Source organism: Puma concolor, chromosome D3 (genome assembly GCF_028749965.1).
Source record: "Puma concolor isolate L17-30 chromosome D3, mPumCon1.1.hap2, whole genome shotgun sequence".
Classification (NCBI taxonomy): Eukaryota; Metazoa; Chordata; class Mammalia; order Carnivora; family Felidae; genus Puma; species Puma concolor.
Window position 1 is genome coordinate 10,059,154 of NC_141678.1, and position 15,705 is coordinate 10,074,858.

The window sequence follows — 15,705 nt, forward strand, 5'->3', positions numbered from 1 at the left end:
AAAGAAATCCTCTGCTGTCTACTAAGCAGGAGTCCGGGAACACGGGGAGAATGCCGAGCTCAATCACGCTCGGTCCGGGGGTCGTTCCGCTAACCTTCCTTGGGGACCTGACAACAGGAGGCTGATGCACCGCACAGAGGTGGTCCTTCGGGGACCACAAGCCCCCCGCACCCCTCCTTTTCACTTCTGCCACTGCTACACTGAAGGAGGGTATGTTCAAAAGGTAAATCTTTTATGTTTGGATTGATATAGTTCATACGACTAGTCATGGCCACACGGATGGAACCCGAGAGAACACCTTGGCAGGATGCCGCCTCAGGAGCCAGAGGTACTTCTGGGGGAGCCATCAGTCTGCCTCTGGTCCAGGGGCCGCCTTTGGATGATCACATTTTCTGCTGTGCTGTCTAAACTTCCCCCTAACCGAACTGGGAGCGGAGAAGGAGGAGGTACACTCGGCCACAGACACCAGGGATGGCTCCGGCACCAAAGGGCGAAAGAAAAGGTATCCAAGTTGAAGCAGAACCTCGTCAAAATAAAGGCACAGCAACCAATGATCATACATAAGAGCTTTCCATTTGCATACTGTGAATTCTTTCCCCCTTTCTTACTCTCCCAACAGCAGGAAGTACCAGTCCCCCGGACAAACGGCGCTTCACGTTTTTCACGGTCAGCCCGCTGGTGGCGAGTTAGCTCCAGATCTCCGCTTAAACACCAGGTAGAGAAGCCACGCTGCATTGGGCTGCCCTACCTACACATGCTGGGGCCTCCTCATCTACCGCCCAGCCCTGACCACATGTCGTCTGCTGCTGCCCCCTGGGATATACGCGGTGAGAGAGGGGACCCTCTCCGTCTTGTTCCCAGAGGCTTTCTTGATTCCCCAGCCAGGGGCCCGATGCCTGGGAGTCGCTTGCTGAATGTGGGGATGGGTAAGTGATGAATTAATGGCTGAATAAAAGCCTCTAGAATAAAGCCCTCCCACCTCTGAATGGCTGCCCGCGTGCTCCCAGGTGGGCAGCGACGAAATCTGGCACCGAGCTGTCTGAGCAGAAGATGTGTTCTGCACTCTGGCAGAACACAAAAGGGCATTTCGCTCAGATGTTGAGGATGAATGGGGAAGAGAAACTCTCTTCTTATCTCTGGGATCGACTACATCGCATTACGTGGCTCATTTGCTTACCACTCCCAACAGCTTCTGTCTCACACAGAATAAAATCCACAGTCCTCACGCACCCAACGCTTGTCCCTGCCCCTCCCTCGTGCCCTCCTCTTCGGCCACACCTGCTGCCTGGCCTTTTTGCTGGTCCCCCAATCACCCAAGCTCACCCCCACTGAGCGTCTTTCCTAATGTTGCTCCCTCTGCCTGAAACTCTTGACAGAAGAGGAGAATACCATCTGCCCTGGAACTGGGTCGGCAGCAATCCCACCAGGTCACAGGAGGTATGGCTAAGGTTATGTTTAAACAAGATCTTAGCTTTGGGGATAGAAAGCATTAAGGAAATAAGTAAATAAAAACAAAGCCACAGCTGTACACATAACTGATTAGTCCTGGTGCCAATATGGGAAAAAAGAAATCGCTGGAAATCTGGGACTCAGCATATAAAATGGCCAAAAAATAAAGGTCTTGGGTGGGGTGGGGGGGGTGGGTATCTTTATTGGGTCCTAGTCTCAGAACAAGTTAAAAGAGGAGCAAAGCTGCTCACATAGGACAAAAATGAAACTTCTTACATCCCCCCCCCCACCCCAGCCCCGGGCCTCCATGTTGGGGGGAAAAAGCAGGTACTTCACAAGACGAGGAAAACTGAAGAGAAATTAGCTACCTGTACTCAAGACTCACTGTCTGGGGTCAAGCTCTGCATTCTTTGCTGGATGAACTGTGCCAGCGGGAGAAAAATGCCCATTGCCCCCATCACGGCGGCATCTGGAACCATATGAACCGAATGCTTCCTATGTTCCGGATGCGGCTTTTGGAGGAGCTTTATCTGTATAAGGCAGTTAAGTCTCATACACAGATGAGGTGGTTACCGTCACTGGTTCCCTCTCAAAGGTGAGGAAAGCCCAGAAAGGTGAAGTAGCTTTCCTAAGGTCGTAGGGACAGTAAATGGCATAGCTGCGCCTGGAGAGCCGCCCACAGCATTTGGCCATCAACTTCCCGGTATGACCATTTCACTTCCATTTCAGCGGCCTATCGACGCCCCCACGTACAGAGTTACGTGGACAAGCAAAGAAAAGCCTGGCAAGGAAAGCCGGCAACCGCAGAGTTCAGTAAAGGCACGGGTAGAGGACCCGGTTAGGTCTGGCCTGACTTCAGGCGAGCCCCCCTTTCCTGATTTACATCTACTTTCATCTAAGCACGTCTCTTCAAGTCACGAGTGGCTCCCGAGGAAAGCGCAAAGCACCAGACCTAGTTGCAAGGCACCCTTTATCTGGTCCAGGCCCGACTTCCGCTCCGCCTCGTTGCGGAAGCGTCTTCGGATCGTAGGAAACACCTTGGTCTCCCAGGCTTTCACCAGCAGGGCGTAGTGGTCCTCCTGGAAGGAGAAGGCAAACGCATCAACAGAAGAGGAGTAGCTCAGGTGGGCGCCAGCCCCCTCCCGGACGCACAGCTCTCACCCCCTCTGAGGCCAGTCGCAGAAACACCCCCTCAGATGCCAGGGGAGAAAACAGCCGGACTGCATGCGGCAAGCCCTTCCCTTCCCTCTAAAGCCTAATGAGCATCACGCGATCCCCGACCTCACTGCGGCATCAAGGTACCTCATTTCTCCCACACCCAGAGGAGTCCTGGGCAAACGAGCCCAAAAGGCTTCGCTACCGATACGTGGTTTGCAAGGTGAATGCTCCAGAGCCACCGCTCAAACACAGGGACGCAGCGGGAAGTGTAACCGCTCCGGCCTTGTACCCTCACATCAAAATCGTTCCCGGCGGCCTGTCCTGGTCAAGGGCCACGGGCCTCGCACCTGTGGGACGTCGTCATCGTCCTCATCATCACTTTCATCATCCGCGATGGGAGGCGGGTGGGGGTCTGGGCCAGAGGTGATGAAATTCTCATAGCTGAGTTCTACTTTATAATGACAGGAAGTGTCACTATCGTATTCTGTAACAGAGCACAGTGACAGTGAATTCTGAGGAAGAGCAGGCTGGAAAAATCACGAACTTCTGCCCCTCAGACAAACCACAGTATCTTCATTTGCATGAAGGACTCCCAGCACTGGGGAGGGATTTCGAAACACAAAGCCAAGGAATAACAAATCATGCATCGTTATCCTGAATCCTAAGATCGTTTTTATGGGTATAATTCATTCAATTCGGAGAAGAATTTGGAAAGTTCTTCATCATGAGAAAGAAGTAAACAGCCTTAAAGCAGTTTGCAAACCCATATCCCAAGGGCCAGATACAGTCTGCAGATACCTTTAGTTCAGGAAGCTCGGTTTTATTTGATTATGAAGTTTTTCAAATAATCAGGAAAGGTTTTTAGTGCACATCTAATACCCACCACATAGATTCCACAATTAGTGTTTTCTTAGTCTTTGATGGCCTCAGTTTTAAAACAAAAGATAAAAGATTTCAAATAAAATTCTGAGGTTTTTTAATGTTTATTTTTGAGAGACAGAAAGAGAGAGGAAAGAGAGGAGGAGGGGCAGAGAGAGAGGGGGACAAAGGATCCAAAGTGGGCTTGTACCGATAGCAGAGAGCCAGACGTGGGGATCGAACTCAAACTGTGAGATCGTGACCTGAGTCAAAGTCAGACAACTAACCGAGCCACCCAGGCACCCCGAAAATTCTAGGGTTTTTAGCTGTCTTACAAAAGTGGACAATCTTTCAGGCTTGCGTTTCCGGGTGGCAATATTCTGCCAGCACGGAGTCATGGCAGGCTTCCCGTATGTGGGAATGTGCTTTCTAGTCTCCCATGCTGCTCCTGCTCCCCATTTTATGTCACTGGGCCCATCGCCCCATATGCGATGGGCACCAGAACTTGCCCAAGTGAGAATTTATGAATTAGCAGCATCTGTACTCCCAGGAAGCAGTGGGGCCCTGGGAGGAGACGGCTTACGTTGCTGAGCAGTGGCCACAGCAGCAATGCGGCACGGCGGCCCGTGAGTGCCGGGGTCTGATGCAATACTGGTGCCAGCGTCGTTGTCACTGTCAGATGCCATGGCAAAGGGCAGGGCCTCAAAGTTCGCGCTGATCTCTTCTGCCAGATCGGTGCACAGGTCTGCGGCGTTGCGGTGGGCCTGCCCTTCCGCGTAGGCGAATGGGCGGGAGCCAAAGTTAGCGCGAGTCTTGGTGTTCTGGGAAGGAGGTCAAATAAAGGATTTGAAAGGAGCTAGTGTTGTTGACTTAGTTTATTTATTTAACACTCCAAGGTGAAGGTCATCAGAAGAATGGCCCCGGCTCTGGGAGAGCATGTGGGGCGAGGCAGAGGGGCCAGTGTGACCACGTGCACTGGAGCGGAGACCAAGCTCTGCCCAGGCCGGTGCGCCCGCCCTCCCACACCTCACTCTCCCACTCGTTGCTACTCAGACAGCGACCTTTCCTGTTCCCAGCACTCTTCCCTTCCGTCTGATGCCACCGCACAAGCTGCTCCCTTCACTGGGGACATTGTTTCCCTCCAACTTTGCCAAGTTAAGACCAGTTAATAGCCTAGACCTGGCTCAGGCATTGCTTCTTCAGGGTCACGTTTGCTCCCTAAGTCTACGATGTGCAATCGTACTGTGATGGTTAATTTAATCGTCAGCTTGACTGGCCGCGGGGTGCCAGACTCAACATTATTATGGGGGGTGTCTGGGAGGGTGCCTCTGGATGAGATCAGCAACTGAATGGTGGATTCCGTCAAGGAGATTGCCCTCCCCGGTGTGATGGAGCATGGTCCAAATTACTAAGGAGAACTTGTTTTCCTTCCCAGTAAGAGAACCTGCCTTCTTCTGAATGTGAACCACAGGCCACATCCCACCAGAGACGTCTTCGAGATACGGGGACAGGCGCTGCCCGCAGTATGTGAAGTACACCCGGCCCTTGGCTGGCTGCCCCGGAGGAGGTGGCGTCCCCTCGGTTCTCTCCCAGCCAATTCCTGCCACATCACCTATGGCAGAGAACAGGAAGGAAACATCTCATTTTCCCTTTTACTGATTATAAATAAAGGGTGATCAGGCCACACGATCTCGGACTAGCTTTGTTTATGCCATTAGTTACAACTGAAAAAGGCACGGAGTTACGTATTGTACTTAATATAAAGTAACACAACAGAAATAATTTTAAAAGGAGAAGTCAAAACTATTCAGAAGAAATACCTAGTGTCTAAATCAATTCCCACAATTACATATTAAATTCAGCTTTTATTTTCCTGGTAGCCAAGACAAAAAGGGAAAGCATTTGGTACGATTTTTTTTTTTTTTTTTTAACAGAGGAATGTAAGTTTTCTTCTACTGACACATAGAGAATTACTTATGGCATAAAGTGAATTTGTGAAAGATTTAGATATGGTCTTAAAAATATAAACAGACGCTTAACCTACTGAGCCACCCAGGCACCCAGTTGAGATTTTGTTGTAAAAAAATGAATTCTCGATTCCTACCCAGACATATTTCTCTGAGAAGGTAGCATGTTTACATGAGGTCCAAGTCCAAAAGTTCTCAACAACTAAAATGGGACCCAACAAAACAAATGACAGTGACAAATACAAATCCTGACTATCTATGGCTCCCATGTTCTCCCCAAACCCTCCTTGGTGCTTAAAACACTTAAATACTCAGTTGAAATGTCAGAGGTCTGCTCCAGAAAGAGACAAGTAACTGCCCGGAAGTTATCTCCAAGTAGTAACTTGACCATTCCCGAAAATGCTATGCCCCCTGGAAGGTGCAACAATCAGCTCCCCAAGTTAAGTGATGGCAAAATTACCCCCAGTCAGCTATACGAGGTTATCTGGTGGATGGAGTGACTTACTCTTCCCCATCTGAGCAGCCCAGACCATCGACCACGTACAGTGATTTGGGCTTCATTGACACTAAGATGCACTGTCTGAAACTATGTAGCCAACACATCTGGGGCTTCTTTTTTCCAAGTGTTTATTTTTGAAAGGGTGGGGGGGAGGGAGGGAGAGACAGAGCACAAGCAGGGAAGGGCAGAGAGAGATGGAGACACAGAATCTGAAGCAGGCTCCAACCCATGAACCATGGATCGTGACTTGAGCCAAAGTCAGACGCTTAACTGACTGGGCCACCTTGATGCCCCTGTTTGGGGGGCTCCTAACGGCAAGAGGACAGTGCCTACATTTTGTTCCTCTGCTGGATCAGGCAGGATCGATCCCAATTCACCCACACAGAGCAAGTGACTTATATGGTGGCTAAAAAGAAGAGGAAAATCTTTTTTTTTTTTTTTTTAATTGAATCGACTACGTAACTGAAACATCCGGGCAGGTTTGCCGAAGCAGGACCTGATGTTAGGCTCCCGAGAACAAAGTCTACAGCACGTTATCTACCGATAGTGCATTTTCCAAGTGCCTCAGGGCTAGTGGTAGAGCTCTCTCCTTTTTTATTTTTTTAGCCTATTTATCTGCACATCAATGAAAAGCTGACAAGAGACCAAACTTCAAACAGAAGCAAAACCTCAGGTGGTTCCAACGATGGACAGATGGACACGAATGAAAAGTGGATGTGACTCCTGCCTCACCAGGTGGAGGCTTCTCAATGAAAACGGCCTCACGAAATGAGCGGTTGGGCACACACTAGCAGACAGCAATGACAAGTACTTGGCTTTCACTAACCAACTGCCCACTTCCAGTTGCTAAATTAATTTACTTTCAACCTATTTAGACAAAACCAGGGAATAGCAGAAATACGCAGTGTAAAAAAAAAAAAAAAAAAAAAAAAAGGCTCCTGCTTCGCTCACCAGGAGAGAGAGTCACATCCAAGCGCACGCTCTTCCACTGCAATAAACTGGAGCCATTGTAGTGCACCGCTCGGCCGTTGCTATGAAAGAGAGCAAAGGAAAGTCAAAGACAAGGCTCCCTGGCCAACACAGAGGCAGTTGAGTCACGAACGGGCCCAGGGGCTTCGGTGGAATCAGAGTAATTCAAAGAGAACTCCTAAGAGCTATTCTCTTTCCCTCAATTTGAATATACTTCCAACTGGTATTTTATACACTTTTGGAGACTGAGATTACAAGGATATTATTTCAGTATTAAACACCCACACCCACTATTTTTTTTTTTTAAGTAACAGCAGTAGTAGCCACTTACTTATGGAAAAGACAAGTCCCCACTGGATTGGTCCAAGCCCCATCTCGTTTCTCTGCTTCTGTGGCAAAGCCAAAGGAAACTATTGGTCCCGTGTCGTCATCAGTATCTCCATAGGAAACAATTTCAATTTCCCAGTAAAAAGATGGGGCCTGAGGAAACACCAGAAGCAGGCAGGCAATCAGAGGGCTCAACTCGGGTTCCTGAGACTTGCTTTTTCTTTCAAATATGAAGGAAAGAGGCGAGAGACCGTGTGACTTCTCACCTGCACTGGCAGTGGTGAGGTGGCATAGATAAATGTGCCCCGGGGCAGACCGCCCCCAGCGCTGGGGTCAGCCAGGAAGGTGACAGAAGTCAGGCGTGATGAGAACATGCAGGCTCGGACAGGCGGGAACACTCTCGAGGGGCTCCAAGTGATCTCTTTGGGCTGTGACGGGGGAAAGCGTCTCATTCAATACAACTGCAAACACAAATCTTTGTACCCCCTCAAAGAAGAAAAGTTTTTGTCTTAGTGGCATTATAATATAGGTACATCTTTTAAGAACGTAGCTTGTTTTTCCAAAGGAAAACTTCTCTTTATTTAAAAACAAAGGCAGTCTCCATTGCTATGCCCAGCGCTGTTCTCTAGAAACCATCACTCTTGTAGCTCTTTAATGGTTCACTCTGAAACTTACCTCTCTTCTCCTTCTATCCTTATAATGCCATTTTTAATTCCCTTCAGGATATCGCTTCTGTGATGAAAAACGAGGTTTTCATTCCTACATCTCTCCTTCTCCTTCCACAGACGCGTGCAGGCCCTCACCCCTGCCCTGTCTTCCTGCTTGTGCGATTACACACCAAGCTGCAGACCCATCAGTGGTCACAATTTTTATCCCTGTGATTTACTATTCAGCTCAAAGCCAAGAAGTAATATTACATTTGCTTTTTTTGAAAAAATTGTCTTTTTCTTTCATAACTTTTAATATATCTCATCCTAAACTTCATGCTACTCTGTTGACAAAAGCACATTTTTTTAACCTGTGAGTTTTGTTTTTATCCTAAGGAAAGGGCTGAAAGATGCATACAGTGATGAGCTCCAGTGTCATTCATCAAATCGCTGTGGTGGAAACTAGAGACAATGCAGGGCAACAAGAAAAGCCTGCGTGGGGAAACTGAGGCACAAGTGTATGCTGGACTATGGAGTTACTGAGGGAGAAAAGTTAGATGGTAAGACGGCATGCGCAGCACAGCCCCGTGGTCATGAAAAAGTACAGGTGACACATCACGTGGCTATCGTGACAATGTTAACCAGATGTTGAGATTTCAGGGGACACTTTGTCTTCTATATGTTTCTAATTTTTTATTTTGAAATAATTTCAAATCTACAGAAAAATCACAACAGCAATTTTTGTACACTCTTACCTAGATGCACTGATTTTTCGAGATATAAATCACGTAACATACAATTCACCTGTTTAAAGTGTACATACGATTCAGTGGTTTCTAGTCTACTGGAGTTGAGCAACCATCACCGCCATCAACTTTTTAGTGTTTCTGTCCCCCTAAAGCCCCCAGCCACTAGCAGTCGCTCCTCGTGTACCCCTTTCCCCCACAGCCCCTGGCATCGCCCATCTGCTGTCTCTAGATCTGCCTGTTCTGGACACTTCATACACAGGACATCCCGTAGCACGTGGCCTTTTGTGGCTGGCTTCTTTGGCTTGGCATGATTTCAGGTTTCTTCCCATCGTGGCATGTGTTACTACTTCATTACTTTTCAAGGCTGAATAACATTCCATCGGATACACCCGATATGCATACACGATGAAGGCATCTTCGTTCATCAGGTGATAAACGTTTGGGTTGTTTCCACTTTGGGGCTATTACGAATAAGCTAAGAACATTCATAGAGGTATCAACTCTCAACACTTCACCACTTTTGCTTTTTAATCACCTCTCAGCCTCTCTCTACATACATATGCTTATTCCTCTGTAAGACAGACAATATAACTAAAGTTTTGAAAAAAGCTTTTCTTCTGTTATTGATACCTTAAGAAACTATCATACAAATGGAGTTCTGCTCCTTTGCCACCATCTTTCAATACTCAGGATGTCAAATCAATGTGCTCGGACATTCAAAGATGACAGCACGTCATCACGGAGTGCGTCCCTCCAAAGGGCTTTGTGAACGCTCGTTCTAAAGGTTACTAACGTGCCGGTCGGCATCCTTTAACGCGGTGCGCTGTGGCCTCGCACGGCACGGGGCTCACCTGTCTCCGGTCGGCCTGCAGTGGAGGGGGTGGGGGCCGAGCGCAGTCCCGGTAGAGCATCCGCAGCCGTTCACACTGTACCTCCACAACTGCCAGTCGCTCTCCTGGAGGGGAATCCACCGCATACGTGAAAATAAGTCCCACAACCCCCGAGAGAGTGCCAACCCTTCTGGAGTAGGGCTAAGGTGACAAGCGGCTTCTGAGATCACTCAAAATTCTTACAGAAGAGCAAATATCCTGAGACAGCTCTGTCTACCACACACAGCTCAGCAGCACAGCAATGTGGCCAAAGTGCACGTGCTCTGAAGTTGAGCTGCCTGGATCCAGAATCTGGCTTCATCACTCAGATATGTACCATCTCACTTCTGATAATGGGGGTTAACAATGGCACCTGTGCCTCACAAGGTTGTCACGAAGATGAAATGAAGTGACACAAGTGGAGCCTTTAGCCAAGTCCCCGGCTAAAGGGCCGGGCGAACACGCAATAAATGGAAGTTCTATTCCCGTTATTGAAATTATTTTTTTAAAAAAATCTAGTATCGGGGCACCTGGGTGGCTCAGCTGGTTAAGCGTCCAACTTCGGCTCAGGTCATGATCTCACGGTTTGTGGGTTCGAGGCCCGCGTCGGGCTCGGTGCTGACAGCTCAGAGCCTGGAGCCTGCTTCCAATTCTGTGTCTCCCTCTCTCTCTGCCCCTCCCCCATTTGTGCGCTCGCTCTCTCTCTCTCTCTCTCTCTATCAAAAATAAATAAAAATGTAAAAAAAATAAAAATAAAAATAAAAAAATAATAAAAAATCTAGTATCTGAGGCACCCGGGTGGCTCAGGTGGTTAAGCATCCAATGTCAGCTCAGGTCACGAGCTCACGGTTCACAAGTTCAAGCCCTGCATCTGGCTCTGCACTGATGGTGCAGAGGCTGCTTGGGATTCTCTCACTCTCCCTCCCCCACTAGCACGGTCTCTCAAAATCAATAAACTTAAAAAAAATAAAATAAAAACCTAATATCTATTTAACATCTATGGGCAAGGCACAGTGCTGATGCTGGAGAATACAAAGATACATGAACCAAAGCTCCCATTCTGGGAGGACAGAGGAGATGTGTGCATGCATTTACACATACAAGAACGAACACGGTCCAAGGCCGCAGTATGTGATATGATCTAAGCACAAACACAGGCAGGGAGGAGGGGGTGATCACTTCATTCCAGGACCCAAGATGGCTTCATAAAGACAGCATTAAGTTCGGTCTTAGAAAAGACAGGGTTTCAATAAGCAGAGAAGGAAGGAAATTCCAGGTGGTCTGGCAATATGGGAAATGGTCGTGGAGAGTCAGGAGTCAGAGGTCTTAGGAGTACCTTGTTCGACACACAAAAATTAACGCGAAAATGGATCAAAGACCTGAAAAAACCTTACAGCTAAAACTGTAAAACTCTTAGAAGAAAATATTGGTGTAAATCTTCAACTTTGGATTAGGCCACGGCTTCTGAGATAGGACACCAAAAGCACAAGCAACAAAAGAAAAATGAGATAAAGTGGACTTCACTGAAATGAAAAACTTGTGTGTTTCAAAGGACACTACCGACGAAGTGAAAAGACAACCCACAGAATGGGAGAAAAGATTGAGGTTATTATATCTGATCAGGAACTAACAGAGCTAAAATTGTAAAGAACTCTTACAACTTAACAACAAAATGACAACCCACTTAAAATGGGCAAAGGATTCAAACAGACCACACCCACTAGGCGAACTCTAATCAAAAAGACAGGTAACACCAAAGTTGGTGAGGGTGTGGAGTAATTAGGACCCCCATACGATGCTGTTGGCAAAGGAAAATGGCACAGCCACTGTGGAAAACGATTCCTCAAAATAGAAAGCAGTTCCTCAAAAGTTAAATGCAGGATTACTATATCACCCAGCAATTCCACCCCTATATAGGCCCAAGGGAACTAAAAACATACATCCACATAAATTCTTGTATATACGTATTTACAGCAGCATTACTCATAATCGCCAAAAAGTACAAACACAAGTATTCGTAAATTCATCAATGAGGTCTATGCATAATGGAATGGGATTCAGCCATAAAAAGCAATGAACCTCTGAGATCTGCTACAACATGGATGAACCCTGAAAACATTATGCTAAGTGAAGGAAATTGGACCAAAAAATGACAAATATTGTACGATCCCACTGATGTGAAATACCCAGAAGATGTAAATCCATAGAGACAGAAGGTAGATTAGAGATTATCAGGAGCCGGGGGAGGGGAAAAGGGGAGTTACTGTTTCATTGGCAAAGAGTTTGTATGTGGGAGGATGAAAAAGTTCTGGAAATAGATAGTGATGAAGACACAGCTCTGTGAATACACTAACACTTCAAAATGGTAAATCGTATGGTATGTGATTTATACCTCATTAAAAAAAAAAAAAAAAAAGAGGTCCTAGGAGAAATAAAAAGTAGTCCAGGGGCACCTGAGTGGCTCAGTCAGTCAAGCGTCTGACTTTAGCTCAGGTCATGATCTCACTGTTCGTGAGTTTGAGTCCCACATCAGGCTCACTGCTGTCAGCATGTGAGCACAGAGCCCGGTTCCCATCCTCTGTCCCCGCACCCTCCCTTTCTGCCGCTCACCCCCTTGCGCTCTTCCCCCCTTAAAAAAAAGTAGTCCAATGGAAGTTAAAGCACAGAGGTTGTTTAGGATATTGGTGAGAAATTTATTGACTTATACCTCACGGACAGACACTTGGCACCTAATGCGACCCAATGACATGGATTAGAAGGCAACAGGAAAGAGGAGACAAAGACCAAACAGATTTAAAGTGGAGGAAGAAGCGAGGCCAGGCCATGGGGTGTGTGGCCCCTGTCCTTTCTTTACACCTGGAGTGGGACACACGTTCAGGCCTATGCTTCCCAGGGGACAAATCAAAGAGGAAACCATTCAGTTACAAGATTCATGAAGTCCGTTACATATGTATACTAGTCATAAAGAGCCCAGCTAACTTTGATAAACACTTTCTGATTATTATTGTTCAAATTAAAAATTTATTCCAAGAAAATTTATATACAAAATACCAGATGATCCAGGGAGTGGCGTGGGCAACAAGGTCCTTACAATAAAGCACTAACCAGTGTCGGGCAGATATTTCAAGGATGATGGCTAGAATCCTATCAGGTAAGGGAAAAGCAATTCTTAGGGGGAAGAATGGCAACTACCTGGCGGGGGTGAGGCACATCTACCATAAGATGGGCTTAACACGAGAGGAGTTTTTACGCTATCTACTGTGAGAATAAAAAGTTTCTACACTTCATATTCAGGAAAGGCAAGACTGACTGTACTACAGCCAGAGTAACAAGTAACAGCCAGAACTGGCTGTGAACTCATTCCAATCTGTAAATGACAACTTCACAGTGGTAACTATGCTCAGGAAAGCCAGCCTCTCGGTGACAGCTCCATGCTCTTGAGGGCCACTCAAAGCAGGCCTTCAGGAAGCTAAGTGTGACGTGGAAAGGCAAGATGCAAGCAGCAAAAGTTGGGAGAATAACACACATGTCTAAACACAAGAGAAAAAGCACCTGGCTTGTGAAGCTGGTAATGGAAATGGGGAGGAAAGGGCTAAATCTCAGGAGCATTTCAAAGGAAGAATAGAACATGGCAACTGATTGGATATGGAAGGATAGGAAGGAGGGCTCTGTCATATTTGACTCCCTATCTGAGCCTCAAAAATAGTCTGAGTAAGACCTAAAACTGGGAAGTCAGAAAGGAGAGCTGACTCTAGAGGAAATAATGACTGGTTTTAAATGTGGGGTATTCATGAGGCTGGGGGTCCCTCCAAGAGAAAGAGCTGAGAGGCCTGGATAGCAAGGGAGGGAATGCCCACAAGCAGAAGCCACAAAATTGAAGGTGGGTCAGGCAAAGCTTAGAGCAGGTCGGGGGCCCCTCCCATCACAACTGCCCAGGGTCACCTTCAACTGATGATTCTGACTTTTGGGTGGAGCTTGGAAAGCATTTTAAACCTGCTTCCCAGGGATTCGTATGAGGTTTCAGAGTCTGAGGGGAACCTCTGGCTCAGGGAATGTGTAGATTTAACAAGGTAGGGAGAAGGAAACACACCTGAACCTGAGAAGTTCTGGCTTCTGCAAGAATAAAAGGTGGGAATTTAGGGGTTTCTATATGCTTTTTCTTCAGTATCAATAGGTTTCCTATGTTATTTCAACCAAGGGATCCAGTTAACTTCATAGAAATAGTTCTTCATGGGAAAAAGCTCTGTAGCATAGTGCTGAGACCAAATGGAATTAGGTATTCTTTTCCTTGGATTAGAGAAGCTATAAAATTGAGATGGGGTAAGTCAACATGACAATGGCCAAATCTTCTGCTTCATTCCAGATGAAGTAAAATACTGGAAGAAATTCATTGAAAAAAATTTTTTTTTCATTTGAAAGATTCAGATAGTGTGTATAAATTTCACATGACATTTTCATACACAAAATAAAAAATCTTGATACGTTAAAAAATAAAAATTGAAGAATTCTTTCCCTTCTACCCACCATCTTGAATCATTTATTAAACAGCATTTGTTGTAAGGACAATCTAAGACTCTCTTGTGGGCTAGAAGAATCCACTGTAACCCAGATGTAATCTAAACTACAATCCAAAGTAACCCAGATGCAGGGTAGGTTTGTTGACTATTCAAGGGTAAAGGACTGAGAAGCCAGCAAACTTTCATATGTACTTTAAACCTCAGAGCTCTTTCTGGTAACCTAATAAATGAATTATTAAGTACAATTATATTTGACATAAGACACCATTTTCGGATATAAATTGATGTGTATAAGCTCACAGTCGTCTATTTGTGGCAATAAGTACTTCCTACCTATTTCTATCCAACTCTTTGTGACAACAGAGTTCTTTTCCATTAGGGAAAATGGGTTAGGTGGGTGACTGTTAAAACCATTTGAGACCACTGCTCCAAATTACGACAACTCTTAGCTTATACATTAAGTACTGAAGTTAATCTCACAGATCAAAACTCCCTTATTCTATAAAATGTATAAAAGGATACTCAGAGAGTCCTACAGAAAAGTGACTGATTTATTCAGCAAGTATATGCTTGCTGAAAAATCACTAATGTATGTCTTACGATGCAACCTAGGCTAGAATATTAAAAAGCAGAGGCAGGGAACTAAGGCCCAACCACAAGTACAAAGCCAAGTTACGGGCAAACATTTGGTCACAAGCAATTTCCCCTAAGAAGCCTAGCAAATCCCTTTCCTTCTGTCCTTATTCTTATGCTCGGGGTCTCTCTGAGGTTTATTAACTGGCTCCACAGCACTATCCTTAAAAAAGGAGGAAACTTTGAAGAGTAAAACACATACAGAATAAAGAGAGCAGAGACCAACCCACAGAAATTGGTGCCACGTGAAAAAAAACAAAAATGTAAGGACAGTAAAGAGATTAGGGAGTGTCTGAAAAAGCAACAGAGAAATGAGAAATAGTAGATAATACGGATAATAAAAATGACTCACAGACATGAAGGATAAAACCAAAGCCATTATGGAAGTTAAAGGTGCTCATTTATTAGTTACAGTTCATGAAAAGGCCAGCTCTAGAGCACTGGAGGACGCTAATCTAACTGGGAACAATTTCATGCAGAGTCCAATTATACCCTTGGGGACAAACCACACATCTTCCCTTAAAAACACCCAGGCCAACTACCCATTTACAAGACCGGTGAAGACAAGAGGACACATTAAATGACACCACACAGATACAATCCACAGAATCCGGAATGTGGGAAACCTTTCAAAAAAATAAATTGCAAGGCAAAAAAGAACATGATGAGGGGACTCTAGATTTTGAAAGGAAATTCAAAGACATAGCAGCAATGAAGTTACAATGTAAGAATTTTATGTGGATCCTGATGCAAACAAATACAGAAACAAGTATGACTTTATGAGAAAATTAGAAACTGGAATGCTGACCAGATACCAATATTAAATAACTACTGTTAATTTTTCAGATGTGATAATGGTATTGTGGTTATTTTTTTAAGGGTCATTTTTTAGGGGTGCCTGGATGGCTCAGTCGGTTAAGCGTCTGAACCTTGGTTTTGGCTCAGGTGATGATCTCAAGGTTCATGAGACTGAGCCCCGCAACAGGCTCCATGCTAGCATGATGACAGTGTGAAGCCCGCTTGGGATTCTCTCTCTCTCTCGCTCTCTGACTCTCCCCCACTT

The 15,705-nt window shown here is 45.9% G+C and overlaps 1 protein-coding gene across 6 annotated transcripts in view; it reads right to left on the reverse strand.

Moving 5' to 3' along the window:
- HECTD4 (HECT domain E3 ubiquitin protein ligase 4) overlaps nucleotides 1-15,705 on the reverse strand; it is a 190,841-nt gene that overhangs the window by 36,324 nt on the left and 138,812 nt on the right. For all 6 annotated transcript variants that reach the window (XM_086681734.1, XM_086681732.1, XM_086681733.1 and 3 more), the window contains 8 exons: nucleotides 9,475-9,578; nucleotides 7,494-7,655; nucleotides 7,232-7,380; nucleotides 6,883-6,962; nucleotides 4,914-5,077; nucleotides 4,049-4,286; nucleotides 2,955-3,091; nucleotides 2,402-2,528 (listed from right to left, as the gene is read on the reverse strand). In XM_086681734.1, the coding sequence (XP_086537860.1) occupies nucleotides 2,402-2,528; nucleotides 2,955-3,091; nucleotides 4,049-4,286; nucleotides 4,914-5,077; nucleotides 6,883-6,962; nucleotides 7,232-7,380; nucleotides 7,494-7,655; nucleotides 9,475-9,578 (1,161 nt within the window). The remainder of the gene's footprint in view (nucleotides 1-2,401; nucleotides 2,529-2,954; nucleotides 3,092-4,048; nucleotides 4,287-4,913; nucleotides 5,078-6,882; nucleotides 6,963-7,231; nucleotides 7,381-7,493; nucleotides 7,656-9,474; nucleotides 9,579-15,705) is intronic.